Here is a 20,115-nt window from a genome sequence, read left to right as displayed (position 1 = left end):
ACTGTAGCTGTACTGCTGGACGTCAGGATACATAACATACTGTAGCTGTACTGCTGGACATCAGGATACATAACATACTGTAGTCGGGATACATAACATACTGTAGCTGTACTGCTGGACGTCAGGATACATAACATACTGTAGCTGTACTGCAGGACGTCAGGATACATAACATACTGTAGCTGTACTGCTGGACGTCAGGATACATAACATACTGTAGCTGTACTGCAGGACGTCAGGATACATAACATACTGTAGTCGGGATACATAACATACTGTAGCTGTACTGCTGGACGTCAGGATACATAACATACTGTAGTCGGGATACATAACATACTGTAGCTGTACTGCAGGATGTCAGGATACATAACATACTGTAGTCAGGATACATAACATACTGTAGCTGTACTGCTGGACGTCAGGATACATAACATACTGTAGTCAGGATACATAACATACTGTAGCTGTACTGCTGGACGTCAGGATACATAACATACTGTAGTCGGGATACATAACATACTGTAGCTGTACTGCAGGACGTCAGGATACATAACATACTGTAGTCAGGATACATAACATACTGTAGCTGTACTGCTGGACGTCAGGATACATAACATACTGTAGTCGGGATACATAACATACTGTAGCTGTACTGCAGGATGTCAGGATACATAACATACTGTAGCTGTACTGCTGGACGTCAGGATACATAACATACTGTAGTCGGGATACATAACATACTGTAGCTGTACTGCTGGACGTCAGGATACATAACATACTGTAGTCAGGATACATAACATACTGTAGCTGTACTGCTGGACGTCAGGATACATAACATACTGTAGTCAGGATACATAACATACTGTAGCTGTACTGCAGGATGTCAGGGTACATAACATACTGTAGTCAGGATACATAACATACTGTAGCTGTACTGCTGGACATCAGGATACATAACATACTGTAGTCAGGATACATAACATACTGTAGCTGTACTGCAGGATGTCAGGATACATAACATACTGTAGTCAGGATACATAACATACTGTGGCTGTACTGCTGGACGTCAGGATACATAACATACTGTAGCTGTACTGCAGGATGTCAGGATACATAACATACTGTAGCTTAACTGCTGGACGTCAGGATACATAACATACTGTAGCTGTACTGCTGGACGTCAGGATACATAACATACCGTAGCTGTACTGCTGGACGTCAGGATACATAACATACTGTAGTCAGGATACATAACATACTGTAGTCAGGATACATAACATACTGTGGCTGTACTGCTGGACGTCAGGATACATAACATACTGTAGCTTAACTGCTGGACGTCAGGAGGACCATTGATTCTAAGAGACTTTTAAAAAGATGTGTTATGTCCCTTGTCTCTGTTTAGAGTATCACACAGAGTAAAACCCATGAACCCTGACATGAACCCTGACATGAACCCCGACATGAACCCCGACATGAACCCTGACATGAACCGTGACATAATGAACCCTGACATGAACCGTGACATAATGAACGCTGACATGAACCCTGACATAATGAACTTGTTGATTCAATCAGCTGTTTTGTGTCTTTTTGTGTAGGCTAATATGAGCCCAGATTTGCAGGAAGCGCTCTGCAACAGCACTGCAATTCTTCTGAGAATGATGTATGAAAATAGCAGACAGTCACCAAAGCCATTCTTTGATTCAGGGGGTTTTCCAGGATCTTGTGGAACTAAACCAACACACACTGTTCCCCCAAACGTCTCCGATTCCTGCAGGTATCCCAGCCAAAAGCTCTGCTTATTCTCATGAAGCTGAAAGGCATTAATCCCCTTCCTCCTCTGCTCGCCCATCGGCAGACATGGGACACACGCCCCTCCTCTGGGTTTGCAGAGGAAGGTCTTTCAAGATATTTTGATCAAATTCTGGCTCCGTCCACATGTTTAAAATCACCCCACTGAGCCTGAGGGGCCCATTTAATTGTAAAGGCAAAACAAAGATTTTTTTTTCAAGCGCAGAGCAATAAGGAACTAAAATTGCCACCATCAGCGTTATTTCAAAGCTAACCACTGGGGTTCTGTCAACTGGAGCCTATATTTCACTCTGTGCACACGCACACACACACACACACACACACACACACACACACACACACACACACACACACACACACACACACACACACACACACACTGCCACATTGGTTTTGATCCCACAGACTGCATTTAAAAGGGGTGAAAATTAGCTTATTGTGTTCCCTCTACAAAGGCCTGTGAGCGTTTCTTTTGGTGTGGTGCTCCCTTGTAAAACGAGTCCTCTCACTGGGAATTCTCTGACTCATTCTGCTCTGCTTTCACTGGGAATTCTCTGACTCATTCTGCTCTGCTTTCTCCGTAGGAAAATGACAAACGTGAGGGCCTCGTGCTGAAATGAGCCCCTCTCGAGAAAGGTGTCAACAACAGCGGACAGAGTAGCCGTACTGACTTGGGGACAGTAGCTGTGATCGCCGAGCCTCTGCTGACCAGGTGACCAGCTCGGTCCATTAAAGAAGGTGGCCAACCTGTCGCTGGTCTTCTTGTAGCTGCTGGATGTTCTCCACAAATGTACATAGTAGTGAAACTGGAACAGAAAAGAAAAATCAAATCAAATCAATTTTATCTGTATAGCCCAATATCACAAATTACAAATTTGCCTCAGTGGGCTTAACAGCAACACAACATCCTGTCCTTAGACCCTCTCATCGGATAAGGAACAACTCCCTAAAAACCCTTTAACAGGGAGAAAAACTAGGAAGAAACCTCAGGGAGAGCAACAGAGGAGGATTCTCTCTCCCAAGACAGACAGCGTGCAATGGATGTTGTGTTCACGCAATTTACATAATACAACATTGAAAGAGGATAACAGAATTATAATGGACATAACATTTATGAAGAACATGATCCAGAGGATGCCAAGCAGTGTCCACATGCCAACGGAGCAGTCCAGGACCCAAGCCAGAAAAGAAATATTACCTCCGGTTGAATATCAATCTATAGTCAAACACTACACTTAGCCAATAAGCTAAATTATTTATTTAATAATTAACAAATAAGTTAAATAATTTCTTTAATAATTATTTCTACATGAACATGGATCTTGTCATTTGCGGAGGAGGGACATTGCTCATACTTAGCTCCGACAGTGGTAAGCTCAGGGAACATAATCAAACATCCACCTCCCAGCATTTTACTGTATTGGCCCTCTGCACCTCAGCAGTGCAGTAATCATGTTGGGGGTACAAAATGGCCACTCAGCCAGCAATGTGGAAACATGAGCTCACACTTCATCTATCGCTGTTCCCAAAGGTGTTTACAACCACAGGGAGGGAGGATAACAGAGTGGCCTGACACTGACTTCCCCACAGGAAGTCATGTGACAAACCTGAGGGGATTTCACCACAGGAAGTCATGTGACACACCTGAGAAGATTTCACCACAGGACGTCATGTGAAACACCTGAGAGGATTTCACCACAGGAAGTCATGTGACACGCCTGAGAGGATTTCACCACAGGATGTCATGTGAAACACCTGAGGGGATTTCACCACAGGAAGTCATGTGACACACCTGAGAGGATTTCACCACAGGAAGTCATGTGACACACCTGAGGGGATTTCACCACAGGAAGTCATGTGACACACCTGAGAGGATTTCACCACAGGATGTCACCACAGGATGTCATGTGAAACACCTGAGAAGATTTCACCACAGGACGTCATGTGAAACACCTGAGAGGATTTCACCACAGGAAGTCATGTGACACGCCTGAGAGGATTTCACCACAGGATGTCATGTGAAACACCTGAGGGGATTTCACCACAGGAAGTCATGTGACACACCTGAGAGGATTTCACCACAGGAAGTCATGTGACATGCCTGAGAGGATTTCACCACAGGATGTCATGTGAAACACCTGAGGGGATTTCACCACAGGAAGTCATGTGACACACCTGAGAGGATTTCACCACAGGAAGTCATGTGACATGCCTGAGAGGATTTCACCACAGGAAGTCATGTGGCACACCTGACAGGATTTCACCACAGGAAGTCATGCGACACACCTGAAGCGGTTTCACCAAAGGAAGTCGTGTGGCACACCTGACAGGATTTCACCACAGGAAGTCATGTGACACACCTGAAGTGGTTTCACCACAGGAAGTCGTGTGACACACCTGACAGGATTTCACCACAGGAAGTCATGTGACACACCTGAAGTGGTTTCACCACAGGAAGTCATGTGACACACCTGAAGTGGTTTCACCACAGGAAGTCGTGTGACACACCTGACAGGATTTCACCACAGGAAGTCATGTGACACACCTGAAGTGGTTTCACCACATGGAGTCATGTGACACACCTGAGAGGCTTTCACCACAGGACATCATGTGACACACCTGAAGTGATTTCACCACAGGAAGTCATGTGACACACCTGAGAGGATTTTACCACAGGAAGTCATGTGACACACCTGAGAGGATTTCACCACAGGAAGTCATGTGACACACCTGAGAGGATTTCACCACAGGATGTCATGTGACATGCCTGAAGTGGTTTCACCACATGGAGTCATGTGACACACCTGAGAGGCTTTCACCACAGGATGTCATGTGAAACACCTGAGAAGATTTCACCACAGGACGTCATGTGAAACACCTGAGAGGATTTCACCACAGGAAGTCATGTGACACGCCTGAGAGGATTTCACCACAGGATGTCATGTGAAACACCTGAGGGGATTTCACCACAGGAAGTCATGTGACACACCTGAGAGGATTTCACCACAGGAAGTCATGTGACATGCCTGAGAGGATTTCACCACAGGATGTCATGTGAAACACCTGAGGGGATTTCACCACAGGAAGTCATGTGACACACCTGAGAGGATTTCACCACAGGAAGTCATGTGACATGCCTGAGAGGATTTCACCACAGGAAGTCATGTGGCACACCTGACAGGATTTCACCACAGGAAGTCATGCGACACACCTGAAGCGATTTCACCAAAGGAAGTCGTGTGGCACACCTGACAGGATTTCACCACAGGAAGTCATGTGACACACCTGAAGTGGTTTCACCACAGGAAGTCGTGTGACACACCTGACAGGATTTCACCACAGGAAGTCATGTGACACACCTGAAGTGGTTTCACCACAGGAAGTCATGTGACACACCTGAAGTGGTTTCACCACAGGAAGTCGTGTGACACACCTGACAGGATTTCACCACAGGAAGTCATGTGACACACCTGAAGTGGTTTCACCACATGGAGTCATGTGACACACCTGAGAGGCTTTCACCACAGGACATCATGTGACACACCTGAAGTGATTTCACCACAGGAAGTCATGTGACACACCTGAGAGGATTTTACCACAGGAAGTCATGTGACACACCTGAGAGGATTTCACCACAGGAAGTCATGTGACACACCTGAGAGGATTTTACCACAGGAAGTCATGTGACGCACCTGAACACAGAGGATTTCAAACGTGTTGATGGGAAATATGAGCCCATATACCACCTTATCTGTCTCTGGAGCAAAAGTACCTGGGGGGGGTAGGGAGAGAGAGACAGTTAGAGAGAGAGACAGAGAGAGAGACAGTTAGAGAGAAAGACAAGAGAGATGGAGAGAGGGAGAGACGCGCACATACACACACACACAGAGGGAGACAGAGAGAGACAGTGACATACACCTTAAGGAAATGTGACATAATATGCTCCATTTGCTTCAGTGCTTTTAGTTTCATTATGAGAAACTGATTTGTTATTTATCACAACCACGCTGTTTAGTACACACACGGTGATTTCTTAGGAGGCAGCAGTGGCTCAGAGGTACAGCAGCTCATCTGCTAACTGGAGGGTTGCTGGGTCAACGCTCGGCTCCTCCTTGCAAAAATGTGAAGGTGTCCCTGAGCAAGATACCAACTGCCCCTGATGAGCTGGTTGTTGTGTGTCCGTGTGTGTCCGTGTGTGTGTTCATGTGTGTGTGTGTGTGTGTGTGTGTGTGTGTGGGTGGGTGTTTGAGTGAGTACTTTGAGTGGCTGTTACAGCCAGAAAAGTGCTGTATAACATGAAGTCCCTTTTCTATAAAACCGGTAGAAAGTGACTGGTTCCTTACAGCTCAAACATGGTTCAGACTGACGGCCTTCCTGTCTCTGGATTCTGCCATAACGCCACCCAGCTGCTGTGAGCCCTCCCTGATGTTTAGCGCTACTGGTGTCACGCTCAGAGGCATGTTCAAGCATAGGTAATGAAGGACGAGGCTGGTGAGTTAAACAGGAGTAGAAATAATACCTGACTGTTTTGACCTACCAAACAACCGGTCCCATATGATCAAAACCCCGCCGTAGTTCTTGTCGATGCAGTAGAGGTTCCGCCCTGGAAAGGTAGATGGTCAATGACTGGAAATAACCACAGAATAAAAAAGGTGATTTGAAGCAAGCTTCACAAACTCAAAAAACTTTTTTTTTCAAAACCTGACATAATCAGTTGTGTAACTTCAAGTAATTCTGACTTTATAACCGATAATAAACAGTCAGAAGAATGCAGGTCGGTGTGCTTTGGAATGTGAAGTCACACATGTGACTTCTGCTCCGTCCATCACACCACCCGCTAAGTGCACAGCAACAGGGTGAGAGAAAGAGAGGGAGAGAGACAAAGAAGGAGAGATAAAAAGGCAGAAAAGGGCGTCCAGGTGGCGTGGCGGTCTATTCCGTTGCCTACCAACACAGGGATCGCCAGTTTGAATCCCCGTGTTACCTCCGGCTTGGTTGGGCGTCCCTAAAGACACAATTGGCCGTGTCTGCGGGTGGGAAGCCGGATGTGTGCATGTGCCCTGGTCGCTACACTAGCGCCTCCTCTGGTCGGTCAGGGCGTCTGTTCGGGGGGGGGACTGGGGGGAATAGCGTGATCCTCCCACGCGCTACATCCCCCTGGTGAAACTCCTCACTGTCAGGTGAAAAGAAGCGGCTGGTGACTCCACATGTATGGGAGGAGGCATGTGGTAGTCTGCAGCCCTCCCCGGATCAGCAGAGGGGGTGGAGCAGAGACCAGGACGGCTCGGGAAGAGTGGGGTAACAGGCCGAATACAATTGGGGACAAGGGGTGGGGTGGGGGTAAATAAATAAAAAAATAAAAAAGAGAAATGTCTCATCTCACCATGGTGAACTCGGTGATGGCTGGGCGTGTTGAGAATCCACTCCAGGGGTCCAAGGTCTCTGATCAGCTGCAAGAGAAGAAAACACTGACATGTTATTCACACTCGGATTAGCATGTTCTGTAGTCACGATGGTGTCTGGTTTACAGCTGCTCCTTTCAACTGCATTATTTCTGTGCTTCTACCATTTCAGCCTTCATCTGACATGCAGATGGAACACACTCATCCTGTTAGCCTGCAAAAGACACACACACACACACACACACACACACTCAGTTGCACATACATACACACACACACACACACACACACACAGTTACACACACGCACACACACTCAGTTGCATGTACACATAAACTCACACTCAGCTACATGTACACACACACACACAGGTGTGCACATAACATGTAGACACAAGCAAACCGACATGTGGGTATTTGTCCTGGTCGCTGCACATGCGACTTCCCAGCAGACACGGCCAATTGTGTCTGAAGGGACTCCTGACCAAGCCGGAGGTAACACGGGGATTCGACCCGGCGATCCTGTGTTAGCAGGTAACGGAATAGACCGCTGCACTACCCGGATGCCCTACCAGCTAACTTTTGAATTTAGGCAATTTCTTTTACATAAACTGTTGCAAAACCAACTGAGAGGCGTTTATAATTTCCTTCACAGCCTGGCACCTGTATCTCCAGGCCATCGCTCAGAAGGCTGTCACAGAAGAAGAAGATGTTCACAGTGCAGCACGGTCCATGTGCTGAGCATGTTGAGCATCTGTCAAGGGCAGAGACTACATGACTACTGCTCACATACTTCCGTTTTCTTTATCTTTATTACTCCGTTTTAATTACATTTAACGTACTGTTAGTATTCTACTGTATTCACTCTACTGAGTAACTCCTTTATCTGCTGCTATTTAGCTTTTGTGTGTTGCTTGTTGCTAGCTCGTAGATTATCTGCTACTTGCCTTTTGCCATCCACTGCTAGTGGTTAGCTTAGCTTTTAGCCGTCCACTGCCAACATACCTGCCATGGCGTTATGGCTTGTTTTAACTGTGCTGTCCTTTCAGATAGGGTGTCTTTATTAGAAAGACATGCCCGTGAGTTAGAGCACACTTCTCTCACTACACTAGATGTTACGAGCACTCAAGATAGCTTTGACCCCAGGCCTGATAGCAGACCTACTAGCAATTATAATAGCATTAGCACAGCCTCATTGGCAGATGATGCAGTGTTTATCGTTGTCCAATGGGGAAACAGTGCATGCTTGAGCTCCCAATTGTGTTGCCCGGTTTGCAGTCACCCCTCCCTACTGCAAACCATTTTTCTGTGCTTGGCAGCCTTGTTGGTAGTTCTGTTGGCCAGCCTGCCACTTCTACCCCTGAGGTTATTGCTAATCAACACACGCTAGTAATACAGGACTCCATTACCCAAAGGATAAGATTAGCATCGCCAGCCACTGTTCACTGTTTACCTGGGGCCAGAGCGACCGACAGTTAAGTACATTTTAGGGAGCTGGAATCATGCACTGCCTGTTGACACCTATGTCCTATCGGACTTGAACCTAGCTTTTTGGCACTTACTTGTGTTGTTGCCTCCTGATTAGAACCTTGCTTGTGTTAATATTAACTCTCAGATGTACATCGCTTTGGATAAAAGTGTCCACTAAATGAAATTTGATGAGAGTGAAGTGGAGCTATCTTTTCCATGTTTTGGAGAAATTCGGCTTTGGTGAGAGGTTTATTGCTTGGATGAAATTATTGTACACCTCTCCACTTGCATCTGTCAGAACAAACAACCACCACTCGGGACTACGTCCCTCTCTTTAGGGGCATGAGACAGGGACGCCAGATGTCCCCTATGCTCTTTGCTATAGCCAATGAGCCCCTCGCTATTGTGTTCCGATCTAACCCTCACATTAAAGGTGTAACCAGGAACGATGTTGAACAGAGGATATCAATTTACGTGGATGATTTGCTCTTCTATGTTTCCAAGCCTGATATAACTATATCTAATGTACTCTCTATTCTTAACAGACATACTAACAGATGAAATGCCTTAATATCTCAATTGGGTATTTATCTTGACAGAATATAGAGGTTAAAAACCATGGGCCATCATTTTGATGACCTATGGTCGTTCTAGTAGTTTTTTAAGTTCCAGTCGTTGTTTGGGACTGTTCCAATATTTATTTTCAGTGTTTTACATTACACGTTTTATAGGCCTTGTTACGTTTGTAAGATAAGTAATATGTGTTTTCCGTTTTGTTTTTCAGGTATTATTTTCACTTTTTCCATTTTGCTATTCAAGTTCAACCATGTCTCTCTAAAGCTTAAATTGTTTAAAAATAGTATTATAGTTGTTAAAATGTTAATTTTTGTGTCAGTCGTTTCCTAACAGACATACTAACATTTGCAATGCATGAATGTCTCAACTGGGTATTTATTTTGACAGAATATAGCATTCAAAAACCGGCGGTCATTTTGACGGCCCATGGTCGTTTTAGGTAGGAGTGAAATCCCGATCCTTCCAGTTTTAATGTGGTTGGGAACTTTGTTCTTCCTACAATAACAGTCACATACTGTAAAAACTGGTAGATAGTCACTGACGTCATTTATTAAAAGCCCACCCTCTGTGTTACCTTCTATAATGTTTGTGAGTATGTTGTCTATTAAGGTGGCACAGTGTGGTGTGATTCTGCTAGGTCTATTGATTTTAGGATATAAACCCAAACTATACATTGTATTAATGAACTCTTCAGTCTTTTTGTGCTTATTTGGATTTAACAGGTCTATACTGTAATCCCCACATATGTACATATTCTGTTGTATTGATTTTGAATATGTTTCTTCTATCCAGTCCTTAAATATATCAATATTTGATCCCAGTAATCTGTATATACAACTTACTATTACATCCTTCTTTTTTTCCATACAGATTTCAATTGTGATACATTCAAGTCAAGTCCATTTTATTTGTATAGCTCAATATCACAAATTACAAATGTGCCTCAAGGGGCTTTACAGCAACACAACATCCTGTCCTTACACCCTCGCATCGGATAAGGGATAACTCCCTAAAAAAATCCCTTCAACAGGGAGGAAAATTAGGAAGAAACCTCACGGAGAGCAACAGAGGAGGATCTCTCTCCCAAGACGGACAACGTGCAATGGATGTTGTGTGTACACAATTTACACAATGCAACATTGAAAGAGGATAACACAATTATAATGGAATTATAAAATCTATGAAGAATATGATTTGCAGGATGCAAAGCAGTGTCCAGATGCCACCGGAACAGCCAAGGACCCAAGCCACGCGACCAGCATCACCATGTGTAAAAAAAACACACAAAAAACAACAGAAAAACAAAACAGGATAACAAAAATTATATGCATTCCAGCACATCATCAACAGCTGTTGACATAACTTCTACCACCTTGTAATTGAGGCTGTTGCTCACATACACTCACATACAAAGCACCCCCCCCTCCATTTATGTTCCTCCTGTTCTTATAAGACAATTCGTATCCGGCTAACTCACAGTCAACCCCTTTCTCAGGGTAATCCATGTTTCAGACACAGCCATTACGTTTTCTTGAAGTGACTCACATTTTCTCTGATGTTTTGGAAGTTTGCATTTAGGCTTCTGCTGTTAATGTGGATCATTTAAATGTTATGATCTCACTTGACCATCATGTTAAAACTGATCATCAGTGCAGTATAGACAGTTGTTGTTGATGTTGCTGAAGAAATTATTCTCTGGGTCGATATCATTTTCCATATCCTGCAATTTGTGTTCGGAATATCTGAACGTCTTTTATTCCTTTTTTCCATGATCTCTAATCCTTGCTGTTAGCTGATCATCAAGGTCTCCAGCTGGAGATTAAAGACTACTGTCTGGTCTTCTCATGGTTGTGTAGAATCTTTTACTTTGCATGTTTTATTGATTGGTGTATTGTGTGTTGTAATGTGTATGTGTGCAGTACTACAGCTAGGTAATGTGTATGTGTGTAGTACTACAGCTAGGTAATGTGTATGTTGTAGTACTACAGCTAGGTAATGTGTATCTGTGCAGTACTACAGCTAGGTAATGTGCATGTTGTAGTACTACAGCTAGGTAATGTGTATGTTGTAGTACTACAGCTAGGTAATGTGTATGTGTGCAGTACTACAGCTAGGTAATGTGTATGTTGTAGTACTACAGCTAGGTAATGTGTATGTGTGTAGTACTACAGCTAGGTAATGTGTATGTTGTAGTACTACAGCTAGGTAATGTGTATGTGTGCAGTACTACAGCTAGGTAATGTGTATGTGTGCAGTACTACAGCTAGGTAATGTGTATGTTGTAGTACTACAGCTCGGTAATGTTTATGTTGTAGTACTACAGCTAGGTAATGTGTATGTGTGTAGTACTACAGCTAGGTAATGTGTATGTGTGTAGTACTACAGCTAGGTAATGTGTATGTTGTAGTACTACAGCTAGGTAATGTGTATGCGTGTAGTACTACAGTTAGGTATGCAGGTTTACTGGGAGTTCGGTTCATCGACATGCAGCCATTCTGACAACGTCCTGTTTTACTGCGTGGCTGTGAAAGTATTCCACATCACCACTGATTTACAGGTTTTCTGTTTTGTTTTGTTTTGTTGTTGGTGTAAAACTCAAATCATGTTGCTTTTCTGGCTGTTGGGTCAAACAAGGGTCTGCCAAGTACTAATGTGAATTATTAAGAGTTGTGTGTTCCAACATGCTGACTCACCTCCTTTCTGCAACACGTGCGAGTTAAACTGCAGTGCAGAGTAGAAACTTCTTTCAGGGCCATCACATCACATCACTACACTACACTACACTACACTACACTACACTACACTACACTGCACTACACCACACTACACTACACTACACATCACTACAGTCACAGGGTTTGTCCTGATCTTTTGGCAGCCCGCTTTTCATGCAAATGAATCTCCTCTTCTGATTTAGGAGGTTCGATATCAGGTGAGACTTTCTGCAGCTCTTTAAACTCGGCGTGTAGCGGTCTGACAGTATTTATACACTCAAACTGCAAATAAAGGAAATGACAACAGTGCCAAGACCTTGGGGATGTTTTCACCACTGATATTCACACATAGCGTGATGCAGCTTACACATGCGCACACACGCACGCACACACACACACTTGTCCAGTCCAGTACAAACACTGGTGTAACTGAATGTTGTACTTATAAAAGAGTCGATCAACATCAGTCTGATTATAGTTACTCTCTTTTTTCTCTTCCCCCCCGCACTCTCTCTCTCTCTCTCTCTCTCAAACACACACACATTCCTCTCTTGTCCACACCAGTATATGCTACTATGTGTGGGTACTATGGGTGTATATTGTACTGCAACACGTTTATCATTTTCATCCAATAAGAGATATTTTCTAACCCTGATTTAAAAGTGGCCACACGCACGCACGCACACACACACACACACACACACACACACACACATGTTGTGAGACTCTTCACTTGATCATGTTGTGTATTTCAGATAAAACTGGCGTGTGGCTGCAGCTTGTACAGAGGTTGTGTTGTTGTGGGTCGACAGGACACATGACAGATCTATCAGTCTGGGTGAAATGTGCACGGCTGTGCAGAATTTCTGGGTGATTCATTATTTCCATGTAATGACTGGATCTGGCAACCCGGCCTGGCAGCTTTATCTTGAATGAAAGGGGCTCCACCACTTCAGTCCAGCTCTGAGGCCGGCTGCAAGGGTGCTGGCGAGGAGCGTGCCAATAAATTACATGACATCAAAAAAGGGGGAAAAAGGCCCATAAAGAAGGCATAAATTACATCCTTTCAGAAAATTGTGACTATTATGACTCTTTTTTTCGCTAATAGTGCACTAAAAGATGGAAGGCGCTCCAGATCTGTGCGTTGCCACTAACGATGGAGGGAACTGTAAAAGTGATACTCCCCGTCACTTTAAAGGGAGGAGCGTGGTTGAGCTTCTGTTTGGAATATTTTATTAAATCTCATTATTTTTTATTAAATACAGGTTCCACTGTAGCCATGGCCTATAAAGGCTCGCCTGAGCAGTACCGTATTTCCTGGACTATATGTCGCTGTTTTTTTACTCGTCTGGCGGTCCTGCGACTTATATTTCAAAGCGACACGCAACGTAACTTTGTGGGACGAACATGCTGCATTTCAACTACAGCCACTAGATATCGCTGTTTCACCTGGTGACAACAATTGAAAATACTGCAGTGAAGTGCGGGTCGGGCGAGTTTGGGTAAGTTTACTAGCAAATATCACGGATTCGGGCGGGAACAATGTGTGTAGTAGGGTGTGTATTACTAGTCCACCCCCCCATCTCCCTCTCTATCTCGCTCTCAAACACACACACACACACACACACACACACACACACACACGGAGCTGTATCACCAGTGTGTGATGGTAGGTAAGGTCAGTGTGTGATGGTGGGTGTAGTCAGCGTGTGATGTGGGTGTGGTCAATGTGACAGTGGGTGTGGTCAGCGTGTGATGTGGGTGTGGTCAGTGTGTGATGGTGGTTGTGGTCAGTGTGTGATGTGGGTGTGGTCAGTGTGAGATGATGGGTGTGGTCAGTGTGTGATGTTGGGTGTGGTCAGTGTGTGATGTGGGTGTGGTCCGCACGTGGTGGTGGGTGATGTCAGTGTGTGATGTGGGCGTGGTCAGTGTGTGATGTGGGTGTGGTCAGTGTGTGATGTGGGTGTGGTCAGTGTGATGTGGGTGTGGCCAGTGTGTTTCAGAGTGTTGAGGCATCACCTATGAGTTTTGTCCCTCAGTGGGATCCGTAGCTTTACTTTACACCAACAAAGAAGACAGTAAACTGAAGAGTGTGTGTGTGTGTGTTTGTGTGTGTAATTATCAGTCTACAGACACACTATCAGGCTGTGCCTTCCAATCAGTGTGTGATGCTGCACATGCGCAAACAGCCCAAACACAAACCAGTGCAGCACTGCTCACTGTGCTGCAACCCAGGCTACCCATGCAGGTTTGTGGGTCGGGTCGGGTCGGGTCCGGGTAGTTAATTAGCGCACGTTTTAGTGGGTCGGGTGGAGCAGATTGGCTCTCATAATGGGTCGGGTGGAGCGGGTGTTAAAAAACCCTGACTTGCAAATCACTCCTGTACCACTGTATTAATGCGACTTATACACCAAAGCAACAACACGTTTTTAGCTGAGCGGGACTTTTAGTCTGGGAGGTACAGCAGGTACAACTCTAGCGTGGATCAGATACTAATCAGAACACCTCTTCAACTATACAGACTACCTGAGGAGGGCTAAAATCCTGAGGCATCAAATACTGCTGCACAAAGCATGACGCTCCTGAATGTTCATACTGTCACCATCACGGATGTGTGGACTCGGTAGCCCTTGGCTAACGGGTTGGACCCTTCAGTCGACTGGTTAGCGTTGTCGCCTGTGGTGCGGGAGATCCGGGTTCACGTCCCAGCTGTGGCGGTTCCCGGCTGCCCCCTGAATTCACTACAGCACTCATGCATGTCAATGTTTGCCACTGGTACACGTTGACAAACGTTCCTTCCTGGTGCTGAAGAAGACTCGTAGGTTCTAAAGGCGTAAGTGGTCACCCGTCAGAAACCTGGTGAGAAGATCCAGCAACGTTTCAAAAGTTTCTCAGGTCTGAAGTGATCCATTATATTTTTTCTTGGGATTCTAAGCAGGCGCGCCGGAAGGTGTTTTAAGTAGGGGGGCTGCCAACTAAAACCAAAAGTATAGTGGCAAGCCGGCGTGGAAGAACGAGTTGAGAGGCAGAGGTCTCTTTTTAATCACAGCCCCCGTGCCCCCATAGACTGCATGACCCCGGGAGTGCCCCAAAGACCACATGATCTTGAAAGTGCCCCATACACTGCACGATCCAGGGAGTGCCCCCATACACCACACGACCCAGGGAGTGCCCCATACACCGCACGACCCCGGGAATGCCCCAAAGACCGCACGATCCAGGGAGTGCCCCCATACACCACACGACCCAGGGAGTGCCCCATACACCGCACGACCCCGGGAATGCCCCAAAGACCGCACGATTCTGGAGGTGCCGCCATACACCGCACGACCCCAGAAGTGCCGCCATACACCGCACGACCCCGGAAGTGCCTCATACACCGCACGACCCCGGGAATGCCCCAAAGACCGCACGATTCTGGAAGTGCCCCCATACACCACACGACCCAGGGAGTGCCCCCATACACCGCACGACCCCAGAAGTGCCCCATACACCGCACGACCCCGGAAGTGCCTCATACACCGCACGACCCCGGGAATGCCCCAAAGACCGCACGATTCTGGAAGTGCCCCCATACACCACACGACCCAGGGAGTGCCCCCATACACCGCACGACCTCAGAAGTGCCCCATACACCGCACGACCCCGGAAGTGCCTCATACACCGCACGACCCCGGGAATGCCCCAAAGACCGCACGATTCTGGAAGGGCCCCCATACACCGCACGACCCCAGAAGTGCCCCATACACCGCACGACCCCGGAAGTGCCTCATACACCGCACGACCCCGGGAATGCCCCAAAGACCGCACGATTCTGGAAGGGCCCCCATACACCGCACGACCCCGGGAGTGCCCCCATACACCGCACGACCCCGGGAGTGCCCCATACACCGCACGACCCCAGAAGTGCCCCCATACACCGCACGACCCCGGAAGTGCCCCCATACACCGCACGACCCCGGAAGTGCCTCATACACCGCACGACCCCGGGAATGCCCCAAAGACCGCACGATTCTGGAAGGGCCCCCATACACCGCACGACCCCGGGAGTGCCCCCATACACCGCACGACCCCGGGAGTGCCCCATACACCGCACGACCCCAGAAGTGCCCCCATACACTGCACGACCTCGGGAGTGCCCCCATACACCGCACGACCCCGGAAGTGCCCCCATACACCGCACGACCCCGGAAGTGCCCCCATACACCGCACGACCCCAGAAGTGCCCCCATACACCGCACGACCCCGGGAGTGCCCCCATACACCGCACGACCCCGGGAATGCCCCAAAGACCGCACGACCCCGGAAGTGCCCCCATACACCGCACGACCCCGGGAGTGCCCCCATACACCGCACGACCCCAGAAGTGCCCCATAACCACACGACCCCAGAAGTGCCCCATACACCGCACGACCCCGGAAGTGCCTCATACACCGCACGACCCCGGGAATGCCCCAAAGACCGCACGATTCTGGAAGTGCCCCCATACACCGCACGACCCCGGGAGTGCCCCCATACACCGCACGACCCCAGAAGTGCCCCCATACACCGCACGACCCCGGGAGTGCCCCATAAACCGCACGACCCCGGAAGTGCCCCATACACCGCACGACCCCTGAAGTGCCCCATACACTGCACGACCCCGGGAGTGCCCCATACACCGCACGACCCCGGGAGTGCCCCATAAACCGCACGACCCCGGAAGTGCCCCATACACCGCACGACCCCTGAAGTGCCCCCATACACTGCACGACCCCGGGAGTGCCCCATACACCGCACGACCCCGGAAGTGCTCTGTATTCACACCGGTCAGAACGGACCAGAACTGACAACCACGTAACGAACCCCCGTCCCCTTGTCCCAAGTGGTGACATCAGTCCCAGTCACGGTCCTACAGTCAGTTAGTCAGTAAACAGTCTCCTACTTAGTCTGAGTCGAACCCCTGACACAACAACACAAGAGTAACCACAACATGAACACCACGTCATTACAACACAACTTTAAACCTAACATCAACAGTCCCATCAGCCACTGCGCTCCCCCAGCGCAGAACCGCCGACAGGCAGAGCGACCGCCTCCCCCGGTCGCTCCAGTACGACGTCATTGCTCTGTTTGTACGGCGTGTGTGCAGCAGAGCTGGAACGGAGTGTTTAATCACTTCATAATTAAACATGTACATTCCACGCAGCCCCGCCCACTGCTCACAATAAAGCTGTTTTATTTATTTATTTATTCATTGTGTTTGTACGTTAGGGAAACGTAGGAATACTGTTGGGTCTAAGATGTTACTCAGCCACCTGCCACTACTGGGGGGGGGGGCTACACCCACCACTAGGGGGAGCTGCAGCCCCCCTTCCCACGTTAATGATTCTAACTGATGCCTGACATTATTGTAATTAACTGTACTAAAAAAAACCTGAACTTAAGCGTTACATTAATCTTCCATTACATATTCTTTCTCGGTGTGCGACGTAGGCGTCGGTGAGGTTCAGAAGATGTTGGACGACCAGAGTGAACCTGGGCACCCAGCTCGTGGGCAGTTGGCTGCCCAGAGGACACCCACACTCGTTTGTGTGTTGTCATGTGTGGTAAAGAACAACAGCAGTGTGTGTGATGTCGTCACCTCAGTGTGGATCCAGAACTGGTAGAGCAGGTTCAGCTGCAGGTGAACTGCAAAGACAGCAGGGGGAACAGCCAGAGCCATGGGCAGGTAGAACATCTGAGGACAAGGACTCATGGTGAGACTATAAAGCTGTAGCACACACACACACACACACACACACACACACACACACACACACACGCAGCAGCAGCAGCAGCAGCAGCAGCAGCAGCAGCACGACTCCACTGTGATGACCTGTGCATTATCCTATGAGTTTGCGTGCCAAAGGTTAAATTTTCCACATTACTCTTTTACTTCCTTGACACTCCAGTGTTGGCAGTTTCCAGTTACTATTTAGTGTGTTACTTACAATTCAAAATAATGCCAACTTTTTCTCATGAGTCCATGCAGCTTTCAGCCAGGACCTCCGTTTTAGCGTTGCTACCACAGCTGCAGAAGAGTCTCACACAGCAGACCAGCAGCAACACCAGCAGAAAGACCAGCAGCAACACCGGCGGAAAGACCAGCAGAAAGACCAGCACAGACAGTCAGCGACACCAGCAGAAAGACCAGCAGCAGCACCAGCAGAAATACCAGCAGAAAGACCAGCACAGACAGTCAGCAACACCAGCAGAAATACCAGCAGAAAGACCAGCACAGACGGTCAGCAACACCAGCAGACAGACCAGCAGAAAGACCAGCACAGACAGTCAGCAACACCAGCAGAAAGACCAGCACAGACAGGCAGCAACACCAGCAGAAAGACCAGCAGAAATACCAGCAGAAATACCAGCAGAAAGACCAGCACAGACAGTCAGCAACACCAGCAGAAAGACCAGCAGAAAGACCAGCACAGACAGTCGGCAACACCAGCAGAAAGACCAGCACAGACAGTCAGCGACACCAGCAGAAAGACCAGCACAGACAGTCAGCAACACCAGCAGAAAGACCAGCACAGACAGTCAGCGACACCAGCAGAAAGACCAGCACAGACAGTCAGCAACACCAGCAGAAAGACCAGCAGAAAGGCCAGCAGCAACACCAGCAGAAAGACCAGCAGCAACACCAGCAGCAGCAACACCAGCAGAAAGACCAGCAGAAAGACCAGCAGCAACACCAGCAGAAACACCAGCAGAAAGACCAGCAGCAACACCAGCAGAAAGACCAGCAGAAAGGCCAGCAGCAACACCAGCAGCAACACCAGCAGAAAGACCAGCAGCAACACAAGCAGAAAGACCAGCAGAAAGGCCAGCAGCAACACCAGCAGAAAGACCAGCAGCAACACAAGCAGAAAGACCAGCAGAAAGGCCAGCAGCAACACCAGCAGAAAGACCAGCAGAAAGACCAGCAGCAACACCAGCAGAAAGACCAGCAGCAACACCAGCAGAAAGACCAGCAGAAAGACCAGCAGCAACACCAGCAGAAAGACCAGCAGCAACACAAGCAGAAAGACCAGCAGAAAGGCCAGCAGCAACACCAGCAGAAAGACCAGCAGAAAGACCAGCAGCAACACCAGCAGAAAGACCAGCAGCAACACCAGCAGAAAGACCAGCAGAAAGACCAGCAGAAAGGCCAGCAGCAGCACCAGCAGCAACACCAGCAGCAACACCAGCAGAGAGACCAGCAGAAAGGCCAGCAGCAACACCAGCAGCAACACCAGCAGAGAGACCAGCAGAAAGGCCAGCAGCAACACCAGCAGCAGCACCAGCAGAGAGACCAGCAGAAAGGCCAGCAGCAACACCAGCAGAAAGACCAGCAGAAAGACCAGCAGCAACACCAGCAGAAAGACCAGCAGCAACACCAGCAGAAAGACCAGCAGAAAGACCAGCAGAAAGGCCAGCAGCAGCACCAGCAGCAACACCAGCAGCAACACCAGCAGAGAGACCAGCAGAAAGGCCAGCAGCAACACCAGCAGCAACACCAGCAGAGAGACCAGCAGAAAGGCCAGCAGCAACACCAGCAGCAGCACCAGCAGAGAGACCAGCAGAAAGGCCAGCAGCAACACCAGCAGCAGCACCAGCAGCAACACCAGCAGCAGCAACACCAGCAGAAAAGTGCACAGGACACGATACACAAATATGACAGGAAACAGCAGAATACAATAGAACAGAATAGAATAGACTAGAAGGTGATAGTTGTGTTGCGTTGTGTAGCAGGAGGAGCTGTGTTACCCATGATGAGAGCTGCTGTGTGACTGACTGTCTCAGGGCCGTGGACAGGTTGTAGTACTCTGAACTGTGGTGAACCTGGTGGGCCGCCCACAGAACGGCCACCTCTGAAAGATCCCACACACACACACACACACACACACACACACACACACACACACACACACACACACACACACACACACACACACACTGAGTCACCATGAGATTGAGAGCACCAAACACTCACGGCATGGCAGCCAATCATGTCTAGTTTCACATATATACATATAGTATATATAGTACCATGTATATACATATACGTATGTATATATAGTATCACATGCATACATATATGTATATATAGTATCACATATATACATATAGTAT

At 47.8% G+C, this 20,115-nt stretch overlaps 1 protein-coding gene across 1 annotated transcript in view; it reads right to left on the bottom strand.

Moving 5' to 3' along the window:
• agmo (alkylglycerol monooxygenase) overlaps positions 1-20,115 on the bottom strand; it is an 88,517-nt gene that overhangs the window by 43,512 nt on the left and 24,890 nt on the right. The window contains exons 4-9 of the mRNA XM_056286780.1: positions 19,750-19,853; positions 17,600-17,695; positions 7,199-7,265; positions 6,353-6,418; positions 5,508-5,587; positions 2,487-2,621 (exon numbers count right to left, since the gene is read on the bottom strand). Coding sequence (XP_056142755.1) covers positions 2,487-2,621; positions 5,508-5,587; positions 6,353-6,418; positions 7,199-7,265; positions 17,600-17,695; positions 19,750-19,853 — 548 coding nt within the window. The remainder of the gene's footprint in view (positions 1-2,486; positions 2,622-5,507; positions 5,588-6,352; positions 6,419-7,198; positions 7,266-17,599; positions 17,696-19,749; positions 19,854-20,115) is intronic.

This window comes from Lampris incognitus, chromosome 9 (genome assembly GCF_029633865.1).
Source record: "Lampris incognitus isolate fLamInc1 chromosome 9, fLamInc1.hap2, whole genome shotgun sequence".
In the NCBI taxonomy this organism is placed as follows: domain Eukaryota; kingdom Metazoa; phylum Chordata; class Actinopteri; order Lampriformes; family Lampridae; genus Lampris; species Lampris incognitus.
This window is presented reverse-complemented; position numbering and strand designations above follow the sequence as displayed.